The 24,270-nt window shown below is 42.6% G+C and overlaps 1 protein-coding gene across 1 annotated transcript; it reads left to right on the forward strand.

Annotated features, from left to right (window-relative positions):
• The first annotated feature begins 379 nt into the window (after positions 1-379).
• TAF15 (TATA-box binding protein associated factor 15) lies at positions 380-21,236 on the forward strand. The gene is made up of 16 exons (XM_059865628.1): positions 380-512; positions 4,021-4,057; positions 4,893-4,941; positions 5,126-5,216; positions 5,295-5,412; positions 7,995-8,278; positions 9,285-9,399; positions 15,757-15,791; positions 16,416-16,448; positions 16,978-17,087; positions 17,621-17,750; positions 19,036-19,125; positions 20,142-20,226; positions 20,311-20,396; positions 20,492-20,594; positions 20,871-21,236. Exons 1-16 carry the CDS (start codon positions 503-505, stop codon positions 20,908-20,910), a joined length of 1,416 nt encoding a protein of 471 aa, XP_059721611.1. The 5' UTR covers positions 380-502; the 3' UTR covers positions 20,911-21,236.
• Positions 21,237-24,270: the final 3,034 nt, after the last annotated feature.

Raw genomic sequence — 24,270 nt, forward strand, 5'->3', positions numbered from 1 at the left:
ACGCTGGCAAACCTCTCTTATTTTTCTTTTAGGACCCAGATTTTGGATGTTTTCTCTAACCCCATTTAGCATCTGCTACAAATGGTGATGCACAAGTGGGGTACGGAGGGAAATAGGGGGGCAGCTGCTGCTGTGGAAAGCCGAGCGTGCAAACCCCCATGTCCCTCTGCACACCTTGACCGTGCCCTACGCGTTTATTAATTGAATTAATTGAATCAATTCAATTAATTTAATCATTTGACGCTGTGCCCGCACAGCCTCGCACCCTCTCCCCTCGGCACAACCCCCCCTACCCCCTGTACCTTGGCACGGCCCAGCTCACCTCCCCTCCCCCCCGCTTCCCAAGCGAGTGGTAGGCGCCGCGCGCGCTGATTGGCCGCCCGGCCCCGCAGTCCGCGCGAGCTGCGGGTGCCTCAGTGTGCGCGCGGCCGGCGCGGCGGGCGGGTCGGTCCTTGCGCTCCTTCCGCTCCCTCCACCCCCTCCGCCCCTCAGCGCCGCCGCCATGGCTTCGGGTAGGTGCCGCCAGCCCCGCCGGGATCAGCGGGCAGCGGCGGCTCCGCTTCCCGCCGCCGAGCGCGGGCGCGTTGGGGCGCGGGAGGGCGGGCGGAGCGAGCGCCATGTGGCGCATGTGGGAAAGGCCGCGGCCATGTTGCGGGGGACGCGCCCGCTTTTTCCCTCACGCCCCCCCACCCCTGCGCACGGTGAGGGGGAGGGGAGCCACGCCCCCGCCGGTGGCCCCCGTGGGCACGCCCCCGCGGCCACGCCCCCTCTCCGGGGAGCCCCGCTGCGCGAGCCGCTCGGGTCACGCCCCTTTAGGCGCGGGGGCGTGGCCTGGCGGGCGCGCCCCCCACCCGTGTCGCAGTGGGGGGGCCCTGGGGGCAGGGTCCCTTTGGGGTCTTGTGTTCGGGTGATGCGTGGGGTGCAGCCCTTCTTTTTGAGGTCTAGGCCCCCCACCGCATGTTTGAGCCCCCACTTTAGGCCACAGCCCACCCAGTGTGAGTATGGACCCCATTTTGGTTCATACTTCCCAGTACAGGCCCTGCCACCTTGGGTCGTGTATCCCCTCATGTGTGGGATGTGGGCCCTGTTTTGGTTCATGCTCCCCACTGTAGGCTCCTCCACTTTTGTGTTGTGTATCCTTTCCCCCGGTGTGAGATGGAAACTCCCCGTTCTGGGTCACAGCCCTTCCCCTGTGTGGACCCCGACTTTGGGTTGTGGTTCCCCCCCCACACCCCATCCCGGTGTGAGATGGGGATCACCTTTAGGTCGTGCCCCTCTCCATGACACGCTTTGTGTGCTCCCCCTTTGGATCAGCACCCCTTCCCTGGGGTCTTGCCCCTCTTTACATGGGCAATGCCCTCCCCACCCCGCAGCAGGGGAGCCACCTTTGTGTCCCGGTATGTGCTGCCTCTGCTCTGCCCTCTGTGTGCTCTCCACACAGCGTGAAGTGGGGGGGCTTCACACCCCTGCTGTGCGCTTAACAACGCCCTGGGATTGTTTTCCAGCGGGGCTTTAGCCGAGCGGGGAAGCAGGAGCTGCTCTCCCGGGTGACCTGACACAGACCAGCTTCCCCTGGGGCCTCTCCGAGCACAATGTGCAGTTCCTTCATCCCCTTTGAGGTGGGGATGGCTGCTCCCCCGGCAGTGCAGCTTGTCTAGGTGTGGGTACTGGTGTGTCCCGAAGCGGGAGGAGGAATTCCAAGGCTGCCCGCGCTTTGTGGGGCGAGCCATGTTTTGTTGTGATCGAGCCATTTTGGCGTTGTTTGGTTCTGCGTGTGTGAGTGATAGACAATACAAACAAAGCGAGGGCTGCTTCAGGAATCCTTTCATTCAAGGAGCGGTTGTGAACATGGAAAAGCAGATGTGCCCAGAGGTACTAAATGAGTCCAAATCACGAATTTTTCTACTAAACGAGTAAAGCTGGGCAATAAATTACATCCACTTTCCCCCCCAGCTACTGACCAGTCAAGCACCTGAGTGTCTCTGTTTTTAGTGATGTTCAAACATGAGACTCTTTTTCTTTGGAGGATACTGAGAGGCACTACTGCTTTTTTATATGAATCACTTAATAAGAAAATATCAGTTTTCGAATGTACTCAGGAGATTGTTCTATCTTGAGAGGAATAAACCCCCTGAGTAGTGCAAGGTGATTAGGCTGCTACATCCCACTTCATCAACAGGAAATCCTTCCATGAACTTTTTAAACATTAAAAAAAAAAAAAAGTCAATGTAGGAATTTCCAGAATAAACTGTTATTTCCAAAAATCCTTACAGGCTCTTGTCCCCATTGAGACCATGAAAATAAATTGATCAGAAGTCTGTAAGAGTCAAGCAGAGGATGTAGAAAATTGTATAAATAAAGGAAATTCCTCTGCTTGTGTGTTTTCAATTTTACAGGCTCCTTATCTGGTTGCTTTCAATTTTTTTCCCAAAATGTTGTGGTTTGGTGGAAGTTTTGTTAAGGAGAAGCTAAGGAGATGAAATGCAGTTCTTTAATTTATAGCTAATTACATCCTTACTCAAGAATTTTCTGATACTACTATTAATGGTCTTTAATTAGCGGTATTAATGGCATAGAAATGTTAAACCACAACCATGTTTCACAATGTGGTTACCTATTTAATAATAATCTTTGTGGTCATTTAAATGCAAACTGTAAAAATTGTACCTTACCCCTTAAAAACAAACGTGAATTGCACCTCTACATTGGGTTTTTAATGGCTTTTCAATACGAAAAAGCAATGAAATATTTATGTAGCAGTGCAAAAGGAGGAGAAATTCACATCTAAGTGAAACTGCTTTATAGGATGTGTGAAATTTAACCTCCTTTCATCTCATGTTAGGGTTTGGTAAATGCTTCTGTTTCAGAATGTGAAATTGGATACTTTGTGTTGCTGTTTTGTGTGAATATCTGGGGTGATTCCCCCCCATCTCACATCCATCACCTCAGGTGATGCCCTCATCAAAGCTCTGGTTAAGTGTCTGTAGCCACTGGCAGGATTGGATTTATGACCTGCTGGGGGAGGTATAATGAGCAGATTCAGCCATCTGATGAGTGTTTTGATTGGAAAATGGTCGCAGTCATTTATGACATTTACCCTGCCTTGTAATTAATTCTCAGTGTCAGCGTTTTAGGCGCTTCTGGGGATAGAGGCTGGAGAGAGAATGTGGGGGGAAGGGTGAAACTGGGGTTGAGAAGCTCCTGATAAATGTGCCATGGTATTATAAAATCTATTTCTATACATTATTGAAGTGATTGGAAGAGAAAAATTGCACTGCTTATCCAGAATGTTTGGGTTTTGACTAGAAGGTGGGGATTTCAAGCAGATTTCCTCCTGCCTAGGAGGGGAGATGGATGGAGCCTGAGCAGTGCAGAGGCTGGAAGGGCACGGGGCAGAGTGAGGAACCTCTGCAGAGCTGGGCTGGGGAGGGATGTGAGGCTGATGGAGCCTCTGTGTGTGTGTGTGTTCTGTGTGCTGCATCTGTCACGTGCTGCTCAGCTCTCAGCTGGGTTTTTCCTCTTGCAGCAGGAGCAAAGGGAAGTGTGGTGGCTCCTCCATCCCTGGTTTTCCATCTCCTGTTCTGCCTGTGTTTGTGCCCTTTGGCTCTGCAAAGCTTTCTTAGAGCATCCCAAAAAGGGGTTCAGCTGCACTGACCTACTTAGCTTTGCTTGATTAATTAAGCTGCTGCATTCTGCTCATTGATGATGGCACTGTACTCAATAGCCATTAGAGGGGTTCTACAGTTCTGGGTATTTGGAAAGACTCCTTGAAAACAGAATTCAGATCCTTCAAAAGGGACATTTCCAAGTGTGTTGTGTCCCCCACACCCTGTGCTGCTCTCATTCCAGTCTTCATTTTTTCACTTTTGTTAATGAAGAGGAAGGTTCAAGTACACTGGATATTACAGCTACTATCTCTGCAGAATGAAGCTTTCTCCCCCTCCCTACATTTTCTCCTCTAGTAAGTAGAGACTAAAATGTTCATTGGGAATTCTCAATATGACTTTTTTCTTTTTCTAGATTCTGGAAGTTACAGTCAGTCTGGGGGCCAGCAGAGGTATGTGAGGATTTTTCTTTTGCTGTTAGCAATTACATCTGCAGACTGAAAGACCATTTAGTATTCCCAGCATGCTGACTGATTGTTCAGGATGGAGTATTGATAGGTTTTTGGAGTTAAGGATGCAGAAAGCTTGCACCTGGGCCTTTCTCAAGATGTCTTATAAAATGAAGAGAAATCAGTCTGTATACCTGAAAAGAAGGCAGTAGTCTTGTGATGTAAATGGGTATAAATTGGAATGACATCTTGTAATAATAAGAACTTTTGAAATTACATGGATATAGAAAAATACTTTTCATATGATTGCCTTAAGCTGTTCACTGAGATTTCAGCCAAAGGTTATGATATTTGTTATATGGCCCAAGGCTTCAGGGCATGTTTTAATCAGTGAGACAAGTGTTTTATTGGCAGTATAAAAATCATGGCTAATGCTGCCTGTGCTAATGAAGATCATGAGGTTTTGTGCTTGTAGCACTGCTCAATTGGGGTTTGTATCTCAGTATGATGAGTTTCAGCATGTGCTTCTTCTGTCAGTTCATGAAGGCTTAAAGTGGCAGAATAATGAGTAAGTATAATATAAAATTACAGCAAACCCAGTTTTCGTGTACTTAAAATTTATATTTGAAACACAGCAGAAATTAAAATGAGCTCCTCTGGCTTCTGACTGTCAACCATTAATTCGTTGATGCAGTTTTAATATGCCTGGAACTGCAGTACTTGGATTAAACACCTATTTTGGAATGAAGAGAAACTTAGAGACACCAAAAATACCTTTACTTTCCAGCCTGTGTGGAGGGCGCTCTAAACATTTCCTAAATGCATTTTTCTCTTCCAGCTACTCATCCTATGGCAATCAGAGCAGTCAGAATTATGGACAAGGACAGGTATGTTGAAAAAAACATTGTGGCTTTCAAAGCAGATGTTCCTTGAGTGAAAAAAATTGTTCCTGGGCCAGGAAGAATTCCAGTCTCAGCTGTGCTTGATGTTTGCAGTTGTGTCTAGCCAAGGAAAACTGTAATTTACTGCTGTAGAAGTTACACTTATTTGAGTACATTCTTGAAATTACAGGGATATTCTGGTTATGGGCAGAGTGGAGACAATTCTTCCTATGGACAGAACTATGGAAGCTATCATGGGAACTATGGACAAAATCAATCAGGTTTGGCTAGCTTGTTACATTCATTGGCAGGATTTAAAAGGTGAATATTGACTAAAAATTTTCTTCCTCCATTTCCAGGTTATGGACAAGATTCCCAAGGATATGATGATGACTCCAATTATGAAAATCAGAATCAGAGCTCCTACAACCAGCAGTCCTATGGCAGCCAGGGGCAGCAGAAAGGGTCATCCAGAGGGTAAGGAAGCAGAGTTTATCAGTATCTATTTAAAGTATTATTTAGTAGTCACAAATCACATAGATTGAGACCAGGCATTTGACTGTTTTGGCACATTCTTAACTAGAGCTGTAACATATTTCTTGCTAACATTGCTGAGAAAAAGACAAATATTTGAAGATCCACATCCTTGAAACATGTTTAATGTCTGAAAGGAGGTACAGGAAGAATCCTTCTTTAAGTGAGAAGGATGGGTGTAGTTGTTTTGAAGTCAAGCTGTATGGGGACATGCTCTTTAGAAAGTCTTTGGATTGTGGCTACAATGAAGAATGGACTTGGCAGAGTGTTTTGATTAGGAGAAAGACCTATCAAATCCCTCTCCAATCACATTCTTTTGTATAAACTTACAGTGCTCTTTTATTAACTTCAAATAAGCTCTTAGCAAGGGAACTCTTAGCTGCTCTCAGATTGCAGACTGCTTATCTGGCTCAGAATGCATTTTCTTGAAAGAGAAGGGATTCAGAAATGTCATGTAAGAAATATATTTTGGTTTTCCAACTAAGTAGAGTTCTCAGAACATGGTGGGTTTATATCCTCATCAGGAAATTAAATGTGCCCATGCATGCTGCACTCTGTGCTATTGCAAATGTATTTTACTTGTGATATTGTATTGGATTCAATTTCAGGAGGATTAATGATACAGCTTTGAAAGTATGTTGGAAAATACAACCTAACTTCCCAGAATGACTAAAAAGGCCACTTGATGCTAGAATACCTCCCCTGTCTGCTTTCCAGGCTTTCTGCCTCCACCCCAGGTCACTGCTTGTGTTAGAGCTTTACTGAGGATCATGTGACCTCTTTGAAATACTCTGTTGAGTACTAAACCTCATTCTTGTGTTCAAGGTCCAAATGCTTTTGTATTTTTTGCAAGGTGATAAAACAATCTGGTCTTGACCAAGCCTCTACTTGGTTTCTGGTTTTGTAGTTCTTATTATAAAACATTTTAATATTTAAAAAAATATCTTAATCTGCCAGCAATAGGTGCTTTCACACAGATGTCATTTTTGCTTCCACAACAAAGGCAGGTACACAGTTAAGTTTTGTTTTGCTTTGTTTTCTGAGTATTTATTAGAGCTGTACAGAGGTAATAATGTAGTTTTAAACTCTGTGGATGTCCAGTAGAATAAAAATACAGCACATAGGTTCTCTGAGAAGTTGTTTGTGATCTAGAAAATGAAGGAAAGACCTTGAAGGAAAGCTCCCCAATGTAGGGTTGTAACAAATAGGGAGAAACTGAGAAATAAAATGGTAGCAGCTTTGAAGAGGGTGCCACAAAACTGCAGCTGTCATATCCTAGGGGAGGGAAGGGAAGACAGCAAATAGTGGATTCTTTCAGCAGTGCTTCCTTTGGTGGTAAAGGTGCCAAGGCTAAAGCAGAGAGGACTTTTTTGAAGTGAAGTTAATAACAAGAATCTTCACAAGCTGTTTACCCCTGGGATTAGCAAGGTTAAAGCTAAGAGCTAGACTAGAAGTGGGAGAGAGCAGATTAAATGTATTTACACAGATGGGATATTTTGGGATTGGTTAGACCCAATGCACTACATCTGAAAGTGCTTTGAAAAGCTGCTGGAAACTTCCTGGAGGCTCTTGTGGTTTTTTTCCCTTTTTCTGAGATACTTTCACTAGCAAGTAAGATTGCCAAGTACTGGAGAGTGGCAGATCTAGTGCCTCATCCTTCAAAAAAGGGTGGAAGCTGGGAGGGAGAAGGGAAGAAAAGGTGGTAGAGGTCAGAGATTGTTTTCAGTTACTGAAAAAATAAGACAGCTAAGGCACAACTAAGTACCTGAGGGGAAACAAAGGAATGAGGAACAGCCCGTGTTCCCTGGATGCAATTTATTTCTCATAAATCTATATTATGCCTTGCCATGAAAGGCTAAGAGAACTATTGTCTCATATTTCTAGATTTTCAAGATACTTCAGTTTCTACTGAAGTCGTGTGGTGTAGGCAAGTGTGGTGTAGGTGAGATTCCCTTGTGGTTGCTCTAAAGTTATTAATCTTAATCTTGGAGAAGATTTATGGCTCCCTCTTGGAATGTAGAGCTGCATTGTGTTGGAGTATTCTGGATGTGATACTGGCCAGTGTTTCTGATGAGGGCTGCTGGGATAGTGTAGATGGCACTGAAATGAGAAGAACCTCAGGTATGTTACAGGCCACCAGAACAGTTAGAAAAATTCATGATAAATTGTAGAAGGCCCAGAAGAAGAGAGGTTGCAATTCAGTGAAATCAAAATTTGGGGATTTTTTAGGCAGCAAGTCTCAGCTGCACTGTCCACCATGGGCACTGAGGCTCTGCCCTGCAGGTTCAGAGGGAAGGATTTGGTGTTCAGCAGGTTACAGGCTCTCCATCAGCCATTGATGGTACTGGGGAGAGGGGGGCAAAGCAAGTGTTGGACTGGGACATGTGAGAGGAGTGATGTTCCTGATTTACATAATGAGGAAACTGCAATTAGGAAATTTTAGCAATGTCATGAATTTTCAGCCATTATTTTCCTCTCTATTCTCTGAACATTTAGCTATTAATTCAAATTCTGTTTGTTTTAAGTGGAAGAGGCTCTTATGAACAAAAGTCAAACTATGGTCAGCACCAAAGCTCTTATGACCAGCAGTCAAGCTATGGACAAAACCAAGACTCTTATGACCAGCAGTCAAGCTCCTATGACCAGCAGTCGGGCTATGGCCACCAGGGCTCCTATGACCAGCAGTCGGGCTATGGCCACCAGAGCTCTTATGACCAAAAGTCAGGCTATAACCAGCACCAAAGCTCTTATGGGCACTCCCAGCAGTCCTACCAGTCTCAGAAGGGAAGCTATAGCCACAACAGCCAAGGTAAAACTGACTGCTTGAATTCAGTATTGGCTAATAAAATTGAGCAGCTCTGTGAAATGGTTGGATTTCCTTCTGCAAGCAGTTTGATTTGATGGATACTTCAATTCTCTTCCATGTTGATATTCTTGGGGAATGTTTTATTTCTTAGGACTTTCCAGACATTGTAGGGAGATTAAAATCTCTTGGGGCCCCAAAGTGGTTGCTGCTCCTATGACCAGCAGTTGGGCTATGGCCACCAGAGCTCTTCTGCCCAAAAATCAGGCTATAACCAGCACCAAAGCTCATATGGGCACTCCCAGCAATTCTACCAGTCTCAGAAGGGAAGCTTATTTGTTAAGACTTTCAAAACATTGTTTTGAGATGGGAGATTAAAATCTCTTGGGGTCCCAAAATGGTTGCATTTAGATGTGTTAGAACAGCATTGCAGAGACTCTGTCCCTGAGTTCTGCAAATTCTAGATGGATTTTTTTTCCTCAAGCTATTTTGAACCCTCTTCCTGCACGAGGGTGACATGTCTTGATCAGTCATGAAGAGCTTCTGCACCTCACATTCCAGCTTTATGCTGTGTAGGTGAATTGTGAGATAGAAGAAGTTTAAGATGAAGCCTTTTTTTGCATTAACTTCACACCAGCAGCACAACCCACTCTATTTATCCTTGTTCTGTCTTCAGTGATGTCTTTTGCAAACTGGGAGGACTGTATGGAAGTCAAATAGAGAGTGTGTTTTAGACAATATGTGTTTAATGTTTGAAAAGTGGAGTGTAATTACAGAGTGGTTTTTACATTTTGTTATACCCAGTGACCCTGGAGATAATGGAGCAAAGTTTGGTTGGTTTGTTTGTTTTTTTCCTTTTTGGCACGGAGAATGTCAGAGAGATTTAGGAGTTGATAATTTCAAATGTAAATGGCAGAGTTAATGAAGAGGAGGTGGGAATTCCAGGGTGTGAATTTTCTCTGTGCTGCAGTTTGCACTACAATTGACTGGTGTTTGGTTTGACTCCTCCCAGATGATCGCCGTGAAAAGAGCAGGTATGGAGAAGATAATAGAGGATATGGCGGGTCACAGGGAGGAGGTAGAGGGGGATATGACATGGATGGAAGAGGTCATATGTCTGGATATAGGTAAGTGATCTCATTCCAGTGCCTGCAGCTCCTTACCCTTGTTTCCTATTATTTAGCTGGTCTTTCATTTTTGGTTATTATATGTCTATTCCTAAGGTGGTTAAGGTTTAGCTTTCCAAAACTGGAAGGTTTCTAAAATTAGACCTTTCTGCATTGCACAGAAATGGGTTTTGCCTAGGGGAACAGCTTTTAGATTCACATAGATTGAGACCAGGCATTTGATTATTTTGACACACAGCTGCATTTTATTTGCATGAGTTGCAATACAAAAACTGCCCCAGCCCATCACTTGTTTTCAGTGATGAGAATACCAACAACCAGTGATTGAGAAAAATTTATGAAATTGATACCTAAGGTAGCTCACATTTTACCAGGGAAGTATTTTGGCCTTGAATAATTTAGTAGTACCATTATTTGTTCTTTGATGCTTTTTTTTCAGTTATAAACTTCTATTAAAATACCTATCTTTTATTATTGATTTATTTGTCAGTCTGAACACGTTTATTTTGGGTAGATCTGAAATACTAACAATGCTGTCACTCCTTTCCCCATTGCCTTAGGCCCTGCACTGTCAAGAAAATTTATGCACATATTTAATTCTGTGCTTGCAGATGATCTCATGCCGAGGTCTGCAGTTGGGAGCTTGCCTTTAAAGCCTACTGAATTAAACATATGACATATTATTTATTAATAACTCACACAACTGGCTCCCCTTTGTGTCCCTCTGAGTGGTTGGAGGTGCACAGGGCTCACTGATGCAGGGCAAGAGTGTTGAAGCTTCCAGAGAGCTTTGAGGTGTTGCTTGTCAGCACCACTTACCCTTCAAAAGGCTGCACAGCTCTGGGTTATTCCTAAACTCCAGATGAAAAATTCTATAATTATACAGTGTTTTCTGTTTTAACTGATCTGATTTAAATTAAATAATCCACTACTTGGTTACTTTTAAAGGTACTTATTTTTAAATCATATTTAAAATCTGTCTGCTTCTGAGATGGTCCTAAATTGTACTTAATGGATTGTTTATAATGATGTAGGAGGATCTTACCTCTTCTAATTAGGTGTGGTAGCACAATTAGAAAATCATATTCATGTTATTTTGTGTTTGCTGGGGTTTTATATAATATAGACTTAATGCATATTTTTCTGTAATATTTTTATAATAACCACAAATTTATATACTATAAATAAGCATAAATATACAAAAAAGAATTTTGTAATATAGAGCACCTCATATAAAACAAAAATAACAAGCAAAATAATTTCTAAGTTAATTTTAATTTTCAGTTAAAACTGAACCTTTTTTTATGAATTAGATTTTCTTTGTGAATGAGGACTTCTCATATTCCTGTGCTAAAAACTTTCTAAAAAATCTCATAGCTTAGCCCTTTCCAATAATAGCAATGAATGTGAGCTTCAAAAAACACACTGCTGATAGAGTTTGTCACTTTGAAACAAACTTGGGTCTTTGCAAGATAAAGCCAAATGTATTAATGTCTGTGAAAATAAAGCCTCTTGCCATATTTTTCCAAAATGTGAGGAAACTTTTGCTCACACATCCATGCAGATCATGGAGCTTCACTGAACTGGGAAGCCAAAAGAAGAGAAAGAGGGGAAGTGAATGAAGAAGTGGAGGAAAATTCAGGGAAGTGGGAAGGCATTTTTTAGGAATTCTGTCTGCTTCTGTTAAGTGATGTTAGCTTTAATGGTATTTTTTGTGGAAATTTTCTGGATCCACAGTGTCATATATCTTTATTCAGTCTTTTTGCATAATTGTGACAGAGGATTCTCCTTCTGACATGTGTATTTTACCAGACATGCTTGTTAGAGAAGTCTAAAAGGTTAAATTAAATAACAAACTCTATAATGAAGGGGAAAATAACTTGTAATAAGGTAAGAAATCATGTTTAGTCCTGTGAAAATGTGGGGTTTAAGGGTAGGGGTTCTTTGGGGGGACTATATTCTTGGGTTTCTCTTATTTATATGTTTATTTCTTGGGGAAAATACATGTAGGAATATCAGGTTGATCTTCAGTAGCTACCATTTTCATTTGCTCTGATCCCCTTTTAATGCTAAACCATGACAATTCCATAGCCTTCAGGAGATAATTTAAAAATTTTGTCTGCACAGATACTTTAATGATGCTGTAATCACAGGATTCCAAAATGGTTTTGGGTTGGAAGGGACCTCAAAAATTGACTTTTCCCACCCTCTGCCATGGGCAGGGACACCTTCCACTATCCCAGGGTGCTCAGAGCTCCATCCAACCTGGCCTTGAACAGGGGATAGAATAATAACAGGCTTTGACTTTTACAGTGCTTAGAAAATAACATGTAAAAATTGCTCCTTGACTTTACCAACAAATCAATATCAAATGTGAGACCACAATGAATGGATCTCTTGTTCCTAGCTAGTAATAATTCTTCCTTGACTGACATTTAGACACAGGGAGAAGCTTTAGAAGCTTTATTCTGACAACCAGAAGGACTTGAATATCCTGGACTGAATGCTTTCAGCACTCATTTTTCTTTAGTGCCTGTGTAAAGTCACCCAGCACTGAGAAGAAAATATCTTTGGAATGAAATTCCTGTTCACATTTTTTAGCTGATATTAGTCCAGTGAAGAACACCTGGTGGTTTTTGTCTTGTGTCAGAAGTTCACATTTTAGTTTTAATAACCTAGGGTTTCAGAATTATCCTTGAGATTTTTTTAATGATCTTGAATTGCATCTTTTGGGATTTTAGTAGAATTTCTCCACCCTATTGTATTGAAGCTTGAAAAATTGATGATCTCCCTAATTTTTATTCTGACTAAGAAGTAAAATATTTCTTCATAGTTAGAAGAGTGTCATCTTTTGGTTAGAAAGCAGGAACAGCAGGTCTTGAGAATGCAGAGTTTTACTTTAAGAAATTCACCCAATTTTTAGAGTCCTCATCTGAAAAACCAGGAATTAATTGTTACTGTGGCTGGGGGACTGAATTGTTTTGGTTAAAGCTGTAAGTGGGAAAAGCAGGTGAGAGGAGCTTTGCTTTTGGCTCTGGTCACACAGCCTGTGCTGGGGGAGCCACAGAGATGCAGTTCAGAAAGGATTTGCCATTGTGTTAGGATTTGTCATAGAAATCCTGACTGCTCAGCAGAGATTATTTTTTTTTTCTCTTGTGCAGATTGATGGTGATCTACTATAAACACAAGCTACCTATGGAGCTTAATTTATCAGCTATTAGGAGTGGGAATTAGTGTGATACAAGAAACTGCAGCATAGTGCAGATGTGTTTTGCAAGTGTGGTTTGTGTTCAGAATTGATATTTTAACTTGTAACAGATATGCTTGAGCTTAGCCTTATGGAGACTTTGGAAAAATGTGAACAGAGGCAATAAATATAAGCAAGGGAAAAATCCCCATCTGTCAGGGACTGTTGGTGCACTAAATATTCCTTTCTTGTTTGTGAAATACACTCTTAGGTGTCAGGGACACACTTGTTGAGACAGATACACTTTGCAGGCTGAATTTGGTCCCTGAATTCTTAGGCTGCTTCTGCCAGTATCTGATATTTATAAAACTGCATTTCTCATATGTTGAGCTCCCTGTATCACCTGTACTTTAATTTAAAAAGATGTTCCCAACTGGATTAAGCAATATCCAGATGAAGTCCAGTTACAGTCTAGTAGGGGATGATAAATCTGTGATTGAATATGGGACAAATTAACAAGTGAGGACTTGAGGCAGCAAGTTCACCCAGCAAGTGGTGCCTTGTCATGTTCTGGCTGCCTGCAGTTCAGCCTCTTCTTTATTATCTTAGTTGGTGGCACTGCTGAATTTTGACTGCCTGTTCATGCTTCTGACACAGGATATTAAGACTCCAAAATCCATCTGGTCACCCATCTCTGAGCTTTGTGTGCAGGCCTGGTCAAGCAGTGGGCTGTGAAATGCTGCAGTTGTGTTTTCCACATGTTTTATGCCAGTAATGTGGGAACTAATCCAGTTGCTGAGGTTGAATTTTGGGTCTCAGTGAGGGGCAAAGCTGAGACTGTGGCATCAGCTGCTTGCAGTTTCTGTGTTTGACTTGCTGCAGGATACCTGCCTGATCCCAGGGAATCTTGGCTAGTTTTGCCCAGCAATTGCAGGAAGGTAACAAACTGCAGCTTCATAAATCACATATCAAATGCCACATAAAAATGTAGGAGAGCTTCAATCCACTATCAGGATTGTTCCAGATTTTTGTTGGGTTGGTCATGTGTGACTAAGCAGAAGACAGCATGCTGAGGCATACTTGGGCAAAAATGTATTTCTGTAGACATTAATTAAAAAACTAATTAAAATTATTGATTGCACTCATTAGTGCAGAGTGCAGAACTGCTGTATCACAGAATTAAGGCATTGGACTGTGACTTCCTGTACATTTTGTATATTCAGTTCCTGCTTTTCAGGATTATTTTCACCCCAGCATCCTACAAAACCCTCACTTCCAGCAAAATCCTGGATGTGTTGACACAAACTTACTTGGTGTAAGTTTTTAGATTGTTGGGTTTTCTAACTGCCATACACTTCCACATCAGAAAAAATATTTGTTCTGGATATTCCTGTCCTGATGAGCTGGGACCATAATCTGGGGTTGGAAAATTTTCATAACATTTAGATGATTGATATTATTCACTGTTGTTGTTTCTGAGTTAAAATCCCAGAAAAACAGGCATCTTACTAAAAATTGTTGTGTCATAATGAAGTTTTTTTTTAGCTGAAGTGAATTGGAGGTGGCAGAAAGGTATTTACAGTAAATTTTATCATCACCATTGTGTTTTTAATCATCAGTCCTTGAAAACAGACAGCCTTGAGTAAAGACCAGCACTGATGCTGCATGCAAACTCTTTAATGAGCAGAGTGAATTAATGAATAAATGACACTGCAATTTAGCATTCAGATTTCTTCTGTGGAACAGCAATAAAATCTGCAGCAAAAATTTATTTTTAGAAAATTCCCAGTAAAAGTAATATTGTCTGTTGTGCCAAACTGTCCCAGTCACCCTCCAAAGAGTGTCTCTTAATGCAGGTTTGATAATTACCTGTTGAAACTTTATTTGGTCCTCACTTTGGGCAGATTTTCTCTCATAAATGTTAAGTGTCAGCAGCTTCCATTTATGACTTTCCATTTGCTGTGACAGATGGACAGAGTGCCAGAGAAATGACTCCCTAATTTTACTCCATTGCCTTCTGGTGGGTGCTCGTGTGCCCTGTTTGGGCTGATGTGTGGGCAGACAGGTGGAATCAACACCTGCAGTGATTTTTGGTCACTGAGTCCTTTGGTGAAGAGGCACAATAGCTCCAGAGGCTGGAGAAATTTCTCTGCAGCAGGGTTTGAGCTCACACTGCCTTTATCATGGTGAGAAAGCTTTTGGGATTAGGTGATCCTGCCTGATTTTGAGGTGGCAGCTGTGTCCCTCAGGACAGGGAGGAGAAGCAGGCAGTTGTACATGGTAGTATGAGAGAGTCCTTCTGACATTTGGTTATTGACTTTCTAAAAAACCCAGTGGTTTTTTTCTGACAGCTCTGAGTATTGATTATCTTTTGTTCATAACATGGATGCAATTAAAAATGCTGCTGTGAAAAATCCTTCCAGTACAAACCTATCCAATGAAAAAAGAGTGAGAGTTTATTTTCATGCACATAATTGGAGGCATAACAACCTGTTTTAAATCCCCTTCTTCTTACCTTTGAAAATTGATGTGTGTATTCTCTTAACTTGGTCTACATTTTGTGCCACAGGTTTCAGAATGAATGAAATAAAACTTCACGGCCTCTGCTTTTGAAGCTCACATACACACACACCTTCTCTGTAATGCCAAGTGCTGTAGTACAGTAGGTCCCCACAGAACCTTGCTCAGAGAATGGTTCATTCTGCTAATTTATCCCCTCTATTATGAATGCATAACAATAGAGATTAATTTTAGCTCTTTTGACTTCTAGGAAAGTACTAAAGTACTAATTATTCCAAAGTAGCAATTACATCTACAATTAAAGCCCACATTAATCTTCATGAAAATACCATTTTTGTTTTAAACCCCAGTTTTGAATAGCTATTATTTTGGCTGATGGGATGGGAGAAAGTATTGAACCAACCACATGTGTATGGGTTAGTTTAAAATACTCCTTAGGGCTTCTCTTCTCCAGTGCAGCACCCTGAGAGATTTTTTTTTTTTGTAATTTAATCTTTGAACATGAATGGGTAGTGAGGAGAACATAGACATGGTGCTTTAGCTGCCAGACAGTAATTCTCAACTTGTCATCAGTTAACTGTAGATTGAGCCTTGGGCTCAGCACGTAGAGACTTAAGGAAGAAATCATTTCTTCAATTTTTCCTCTGCAGTGGTGGTGACCGTGGTGGCTTCAAAAATTACGGTGGTAAGTGCCGAGTATCCAAAAATGTTTCAGTGGAAATTCTTTATAAATCTAAAAGCCACCAATATCTTGTTACTATCTAGTAGAAGCATTATAGAGTTTTGGTGAGGCTGGTGTGTTCACGAGTTTTAATAGCCAAACTTGTAGCAATAAACTGGATTTCTGCTTTGTCAAATTGCATGAGAGAATTTGTGGAGACAGTGACGTTCACCGGATTTTTTTTTTCTTTTCTTTTTTTTAATTTTTGTTACAAATGCTTCTTAGAAACGTACTAGAGGTAGAAAAAAAAAAAGTGGGAAACTGCTTGGTGATGTGACAACCAGCATTTGCAAGCAAACACCAGCACAGCATCAGTGTGGCAAGTGCCACATGCTGCAAGTTAAAGAACACGTTAACGTCCTACAGACGCCTTCTGTTGAACGTTTAAATCTAAATATTCTCTAAATCTCTGGTGAATGTCTTAGATCTTAGATGCATTGCATACATTCTTTGTATATTTTCTTGTTGCTAAAAAAGTCACTTGAATGTGTTGTGCTAAAAATAGTCTTTTTTTCTTTCTTTCTTTCTTTCTCTTTTTTTTTTTTGGTTTTTTGTTTTTTTTTTGTTTTTGTCAAACCCGTATCCTAGGTCAGAGGGATTATGGACCGAGATCAGATGCTGGTAAGGAAACAAGCAGTGAGTGGGAGTGAGTGGATTGTAGCTCTTAGGTCACTGCTTTTAAAATGTTTCTCTAGAAAGATGGATGTGGCTGCAATTCCCATGGCTCAAGAGAAACCTAGCTAAAGCATGCCTTCCTTGAAAGAAATAGATTTACTTAAAGTGCATGTGAATTTTTGGATGTTAATGCAGCAAGTAAGAATTTCCTGTTGAATTCTGAATGTGCTTGAGCCAAGCAGCTGCTTTCACTGTCATCTCACTTCTGCTAAGCTTGTGTTATTTAAAACACACACTGCTCTGGTGGGTTGGGGTGCCCAGCTGCATGACTGTTGGGTGTAAGGCAGGTCAGCTGTCCAGTGTACTCAGTTGATGGTGTTAACCTCAAAATTAAGCTCCCTGCTCCTCTTTTATTTCACACAAAATGTCTCTGGGATTTAAGGGTCTGCTACTGGGCAGCACAGAGCTGAGCTCAAAATATTGCTGCAGCTGCTCCCACAAAAACACATGGTAAATGTAGCTTAATTTTCCACAGATTCAGAGTCTGACAACTCTGATAACAACACCATCTTTGTGCAAGGACTTGGAGAGGATGTTTCAACAGATCAAGTGGCAGACTATTTCAAACAGATTGGTATCATAAAGGTACGTGAGATGAGAAATCATGGGTCAGAAGGAAGGGAAATGGTGGAACTGGTGTACTGGAAATGTACTGGTATCATTCAAGGCAGAGTTCTCTCTGACTCCCCAGCAGTTGTAGATAATAATTTATCTGGGTTCCCAGCTGACAGCTCATTTGTAAGCTGGCAGCCCTAGCACCTTTCTCCTAGTGACATTTAGATTGCATTGTGTTTCTTCTTTAGTCTTTATAGCCCTGACACTCTATCCATTGTGCCACCCTTGTACTGCAGCATGTGTGCCTCTGTTCTGTGGCTGCTGCTTCTGGTTCTGCAATTCTAAATTAGGATTTTGTGCACTTGACCTCATTTTTTTGTTAAAACTGGGCCCATCATTACTTCGTGGAGAACAGCCAGTCAGTATGCTTCAGTCAAATCCCTGTTTCTGCAGGCCAGCTCCAGGAGAATATTCTCACTAAAGATACTTAGTGTTACAATTTATGCTCTGAACTGATTTTACCACTGTTTCTGCTATGCCAAGTGTACAACCTTTCTTTTCAGACCAACAAAAAGACTGGCAAACCCATGATAAATCTGTACACAGACAAGGATACTGGCAAGCCAAAGGGAGAAGCCACAGTATCTTTTGATGACCCTCCTTCTGCTAAAGCAGCAATCGACTGGTTTGATGGTGGGTGAGAGCTACCTGTTCCTTTGGCCATTTTTGAATCTAGCAGGCAGTGGAAGAAGCAAATCAATTACCTTTTTGGAGGCCCAATGCTGCTATTTATGTAGCTTTTGGGTTGGGTTTTTTTGGTTTTGTTTTGTTTTTGGGGTTTTTGGTTAGGGTTATAATTGTTTAGTTTTTTATTTTTTCCTTAAACGAAGAGCTATATTTCATTGTTTCTTGTGTGTCTTGGATTTCTCTCATTTCATTAAACAGCACATGGTGATTTAGACCAAAAATGTGCAGTGAAACTGAGGGTTTGCTGCTGTACTTCAGTCACCCATGCCCAAGGTGCAAGAGGTGGTGTTTTTGTCACTTCTTGTTTAGACCAACAGAGCTGTAATCTGTGCTAGCAGCTGTAGGGATTCCCTACAGGGTTGCATTGATATTTTTAGTGTTGTGGGAGCATTCTTAGAGTTTGGGAATGGTTCTGGCAATCTTGTGCTGAGTGCTCTGTATATACACAGTGAAAAACAAAGCTTTAAAATTATGGATTTATTTCAGAAATATATTGATGTAAAACTCCTCAGACTGCAGGAAATACAGTGACACTCTTGTAGTAATAAACTCAAGGGGGTGAGGGAGAAGTACCTTCTCCTGTCACCTTGTGTGTTCACAGAATTTTAGTGATACTGGGTAGAAACAAAATGTCATGCTCTGCATCTGGTGGGAAATGATCCTGCTTTAAAAAATTGGCATGGCATGCTTGTCTGATGTTTGTATTTGCTAATAAAATACAAATTGAGTTTTATTTAAGAGGTTAAGGCAAATATGACTATGTTAGGCACATGTGCAGTGCTGTTTGTCTGTGATAAACATCGGATCTATGAAGAATCCAGTCACTGAAAATCATGAACTTTATTTAAATACACTTGGGAGTTGAGTTTTGGGCTGGCTATTGAGTGGTACAAAAGCCTCGTTGCCTTGGTGGAATTACAGACAGTTCAGACATCCAAACTACTTCCCCATGAGCATGGCCAAAAATCTTCTAGACATTCTTATGTCTTTAGGTTGCAACTTACAGATCTCATTTAAACTAAAATATCTGTTGGTTTGTGGAGAGTTTAGCAAGTAGATCAGGGTTTCCATCTCACCTTTAGACCAGTGCTTTCAAAACCACGAGATTTACTGCAGCTTCCCTGTGTCTCAAGAGTTTTGTGTTCAGTCTGGGTGTGCAAAGCACTTCTGCTCTGCTGGGTTTGCTGCTGTGTTGTTGGGAGCTGTATTGATCCTTTCTCTCTTCCCACAGGAAAAGAATTCAATGGCAATGTTATCAAAGTTTCTTTTGCAACCAGAAGACCTGAATTCATGAGAGGAGGTGGAGGTGGCGGGCGTCGAGGTGGGACTGAAGTCTGTAGTGTCCTTGTTTTTGCACAGTTAAATGCTTTTTCACTGTGATTGATTTATTAAAGAGAAGTTGACTTTGAAGCAGTGATTCATCAAATATATTAGCCTTTGGGATTCTGCCAGGAAAGGGAGTAATAAGGATTGAACCCAGTTAAGTAAACTGAAATCTGTAATCTCTTGTGCACAGCACAGAATTTATGCTTTCCTTTAGAGCTGGAAAGTCTCCAGATCTTGTCTGCCTTGCTTTTAAAGAGAAAGTGTAACAGGGCTGTTGAGCTGTACCATCCCCACGTATACAGGGGGGAATTCCCAGTGAGTATTTGCTTGTTACAGCAGAGCTCTGAGATTCTCTTTCCAGCTGGGATAAAGCAAGGTACATAATTCAGCTGCTGCTGATTTGGAGCTGCAATTAGATTTCTGCTTCCTTTAATCAAGGCTGTATCAGTCTCCCTGATTCTCTGCATACACAGTTTTGTCAGTAATCCACTGGGTATTCATTACCATTTTCCAGGAATCATGCTTTGGGCAGTGACTGTCAACAAATTCTAGTTCTGAAATCAGGCAGTTCTAAAAAGGATTCTTCAACAACTTCACTTGGTATAAAAGTTCTTAATTTTGTGATGCAGAAAGCAAGAATGTTGTCCCTCTGCCTGTGTCAGAGGCATCCTGAGATTAATCCAGACTTCTTTTATTGTTAAATTTTTGTTCTGTGCCCAAGTCTGGCCTTAAGTGACTGATCTTATACCTTGTTAAATCTTTCAGAAATTTTATTAATGCATGTAGTGGGTTTGTATTTACCCAGTGGCAATTCAAGCAGATCTGGTTTCCTTTTACTGCTGAAAAAGAATTTATAATAAATAGTGGGAATATATTTGCATTAAACACTCCTTCTTGACTTGAAAAGTCTGTCTGTCTGTCACTGAGGGTCTGAAGGCAGTGACAGTCTTTGATACCTGTTTGTCATGTGCAGTTCATAGAACTTTATTCTGATTATAATTTTGTCTGCAGGTTCACGAGGTGGCTATGGAAGAGGTGGGGGCTTCCAGGGTAGAAGTGGGGAACCCAAAAATGGTGATTGGGTTTGTCCTAACCCGTAAGTGTCATTTTAATTGGGTTGGGATGTTTCATATGTGCTTCACCTTCACAGCTCAGTCTGGGGAATCCTTGTCTGTTCCAGGTCCTGTGGCAACATGAACTTCGCTCGCAGGAATTCCTGCAACCAGTGTGGGGAGCCCAGACCAGAAGATTCACGTCCATCGGGAGGTGTGCAAAACCACCTACACCTCTTAAACATTTCAAGTGTTCATATCACCTGCATCTTTCTGAAGAAGCTGATGTATTTCCATGTTTTTCCCCAGATTTCCGTGGTAGAGGTGGCTACGGAGGAGAGCGGGGCTATCGAGGGCGCGGCGGCCGAGGCGGCGACCGGGGAGGAGGCTATGGGGGCAAAATGGGAGGGAGGTAAGAGCAGCCTTTGCCCTTGCTTGGCTCTGGGATTGATGGGGACTGTGGGAAAAGTGTTGTTTATGTGTGCAAGTACAACTGCCATGAAAATATTCACTACAGGCAGGAGCTTCCAGAGAGAGCCGCTCAGTCTGTTGAGTTTTGTGAATGTTTCTGGATGAGGCTCTCTGTAAACACAGAGCAGCACATGGACGTCAGAAATGTTTGACTGAGGGACTGTTTGTTATTTGCTTCATTTATTACTTGCTTAGAAGCTTTTCTTTCCCTTTCCAGAAATGATTTCAGAAATGATCAACGCAACAGACCATACTGAAGACCACTGTGAATGTTTTGTTTGTCTTCTTGATGCGTTTGATAGTGAAATTGCCTGCAGCTTCACCCATGGCCTCTTTCGATAGTGGAATTGAGTGAAACTAGATTTTTATTTTGGTGGGAGGGACTGGGGTGGTTTGGGAGGATTTTTTTTTAAGCAAGACATTGAAATTTAATCCTAATTTCCACATTCTCCCCTTTTCTTCCCCCCCTCACCCCATACCTTTCCAACAGGCCCTAAGAAGGAAAAGATAAACTGTAAAATATTGCCAAAATATGAAGTGTTTTGTAATACAACAATAAATGCTGATTGTTTTATTTGTGAAATCCTACTCTTTCACCATTAGTTGAGTTGCATGCACTTCCTTACATATTCCCAGTATTCCTGTGGTACGGCTTAAGCAGTAAATAGGCACTTGTTTGGAATGGCACTGCAGCTCTGACCCAGCTCTGTGTGTTCACAGAATCTGCAGGCAGGTCAGTGGTGAGCCTCCTTGCTATCCATATCCCCTGTCCTGGATTTGCAGACTTGTCCCCTGCTCCTTGCCTTTTTCCCTCCTGTGGTGCCTGCAAAGCTGCTCTTTGGTTGCCCTGTACCCTGAGGGGAGCAGGCAGAAGCAGTGTGAGTGTGTTCTGCTGCTGCCAGGGGGCAGAACAGCTCAAAATCCAAGGTGGGATGGCTTAAAACAAGGGATTTGCTACATCCTGCTGTACTTGCTGCTTTTGGAATGTGGGTGATGGAAGCAATTGTTGTGTGCAGCTGGAGTTCAGATGCAGGTGAGGTTCAGTAGGTTCAGAAGGTGCATTGTGAGCATTTGGGATTGAGCTCTGCAGCCAAGGGAGAGGAAAGAGGGGAGGTTAATTATCCCTCCTGCTCAGGTGGGTCACTGCAGAGGTGAGCAGTCTGAGAAGGTGGCACTGCCCCAGTCAGGTCATGGCAGTGCTGCCTCTGTATCACAGGCCTTAGAGAGAGAACCTCTGGCTGTCCAATATTGCAGTGGGCAGCACTATAAATACAGGTCCTTGGGGGCTGTGGTTACAGCTGGGCATAGGGCTGGGCTGTATCTACTGAGAAATGAGCAGAAATGGCTTTGGTTTAGATTTATGAGCCACTCCCCAGCTTGGTGTGCACTGATGGCCAGGGTAACAAAGTTCAAACCAGCATTACCCGGGGTTGTAAATGTGGTGACTGCTGGGCCTTCTTCAGGTTTCTCCTGGAAAGCATCTGCTGTGTTAGAAAAGCCATTTGTCACAGATTATGGACAGCTTGTCTTCTTAAAGCAGTGGAATTTGAGTATGTACTAGTGACAGTGTAAAATCCAATGTATGGCATGTGAGGGTTCAGAAAGTTGATGAATTCAGTATCTGTTGTTTTGCTGGCCTAGAAAAGTTGGATGCTGATGGTTTGAAGCTGGAGTTACTGTTTGGAGGGAAGAGGCTAGAGGGTGCTCTTGCCCACTGTTCTGCTGGCAGATGCAGGAATGGTGCCAGCTGGATGGGATGGGAGGACAGCAGGAATCAGCCACTAAGAGCAGCCTCTGTGTCCCTGCTGAGGTTTGTTCCCCAGCAGAGCTGACACCTTGCACTGCACAGACAGCTCCTGAGGGTGCAGCTGGAGCCCTCAGAGGTGAGCACAGAACTGGGAATGGCTGAGCTGAGCTCAGCTGAGCAAAACCCGGGGCTGGTGCAGCATCACCCCTCTGCTCCCTGCAGTTCCCTGGTGGGGCTGTGGCTCTTTCCCTCCTGGAGAAGGGCTTGGTGGCTCAAACAGCTGGTGCTTCCAGCATTGGGAGCAACAGTTGTAGCTGCCTTTAATGCCAACTCAGCTTCCAACCCTGCTTTCTCCCCCAGGCTCAGAGCACTTTCCTCTTCAGTCACTGCCCAGGATTACCAAGTAGATGAGTCTTTAAGTGAGCCACAAAACTGGAGCTGTCACCACCTTCTCAGCTTTTCCAGCCTGGCAATGCTGCTGAGCACTTCTTGTTTATGTTCTGTTCTGCACTGGGGCAAAACCTCCTGAGTTCTTGCGTGGTTTTAAGACACCTTCAGCAGCTGCTTGATCTTTCAGGAAATCAACAGGACAGATTGTACTGGCTTGATGGGTTGTTTTACTTGCCTTTGGTGCAGTGAGAGTTAAATTAGCTCAGAGAAGCCTGGGAAGATGTTCTGTGAAAAATATAAACCCAGCTGATGGTTTAACTATGTCATTGCCCTCCAACTGCTTCTGCCAAGTCCTTTGGTCCTGCAGGGTTTCTCCACTGCTGCCTAAAGTTTGCTAGGACAAGCTTTAATTGAGGTTAAAAGGAAAGTAAAAAACATTTAAAATATAGTATATGAAGGATGGAATTAATTGTGGTTCTTCCCCAAGCTGTCTGAGGATTTGGTCGGACTTCCTATATTAAAATTCCGGACTAAGGAGGGATAGGACAGTAGATCTGCCCTATCAGGAGGTTGAAAACCAGGAGAATCTATCTCAGCAGAAAGGAGCAGTTAGGGTTTGTTCTCAGCATAGCAGGGAGTAGAGCTCTGCTGCCTGTATCTCTATTTGTGCTCCATCTTCCAATAATACATTTTCTTAGTGGCAAGGGTTTCATTTTGGAAATCAGTCCTGTGTGGAATGCTGGTGGTTTATTTATAAAAACAGGTTTAGCACTTGCCAAGCTCAACAAGGACATCAAGAGGGATGCCAGTGCAGGAGTGGCACGTGATCCTTAGAGAGCTGAAATGCCTCTCCTATACAAAATAATAGCTAAACATTTTCAGAGTCAGACAAATAGTTCCATGCTGGGCCTCTGCAGCCAAACCCACCTCACCCTGGGAAGAAATGCAACTTTAAGTTGCTCAAATACCACAGTCCTAAAGAGAGATAGGAGGGCAGTGACTGAAGCCAATCTCTCATGTCTCCAGGGCTTTCATGCCAGGATCCAGCCAGAGCTGCTTTGCCTAATCTAGAACTGATAATTCCCATTTCCAGGGTAACAGAGCCTGTGTGATGATGTCCCAGTAGGTGATGTTGCTAATGCTGCTGTAGCTGTTGCTTGTAAAGCTGTTGTAATAAAATACAGCTGCCACAGTGCACTCAAAACTGCTTTAAACTCCACTTTTCATACCAAGGTGATGATGTTTGCTGGAACTCGGGTGGCACCCTGATCCTGGAAAGAGATGCATGGTTTTGGATGTTAGCCAAGCAAATAGCAGTGAGTTTCAAAGTGCTCCAGTAAATTGGTGTGTTCGTGGGAGGCCTCATCAGCTGGATGCAGCTTCTTGACCTCATTGACTTCCAGGAACTCCACACACAGAAGGTAAAGCCAAGGGAAGTCTGTGCAGGCTTTGCATTTTCTCTTTACCATCCTTGTGGTAA

This window comes from Haemorhous mexicanus, chromosome 22 (genome assembly GCF_027477595.1).
Source record: "Haemorhous mexicanus isolate bHaeMex1 chromosome 22, bHaeMex1.pri, whole genome shotgun sequence".
Lineage (NCBI taxonomy): Eukaryota > Metazoa > Chordata > Aves > Passeriformes > Fringillidae > Haemorhous > Haemorhous mexicanus.

Excerpts from the sequence above, each read along its gene's own strand:
- TAF15 (XM_059865628.1), top strand. Across the intron at positions 5,217-5,294 it reads CTATGGACAAAATCAATCAG|GTTATGGACAAGATTCCCAA; the intron begins GTTTGGCTAGCT and ends CTCCATTTCCAG. Across the intron at positions 17,088-17,620 it reads AACAGATTGGTATCATAAAG|ACCAACAAAAAGACTGGCAA; the intron begins GTACGTGAGATG and ends CTTTCTTTTCAG.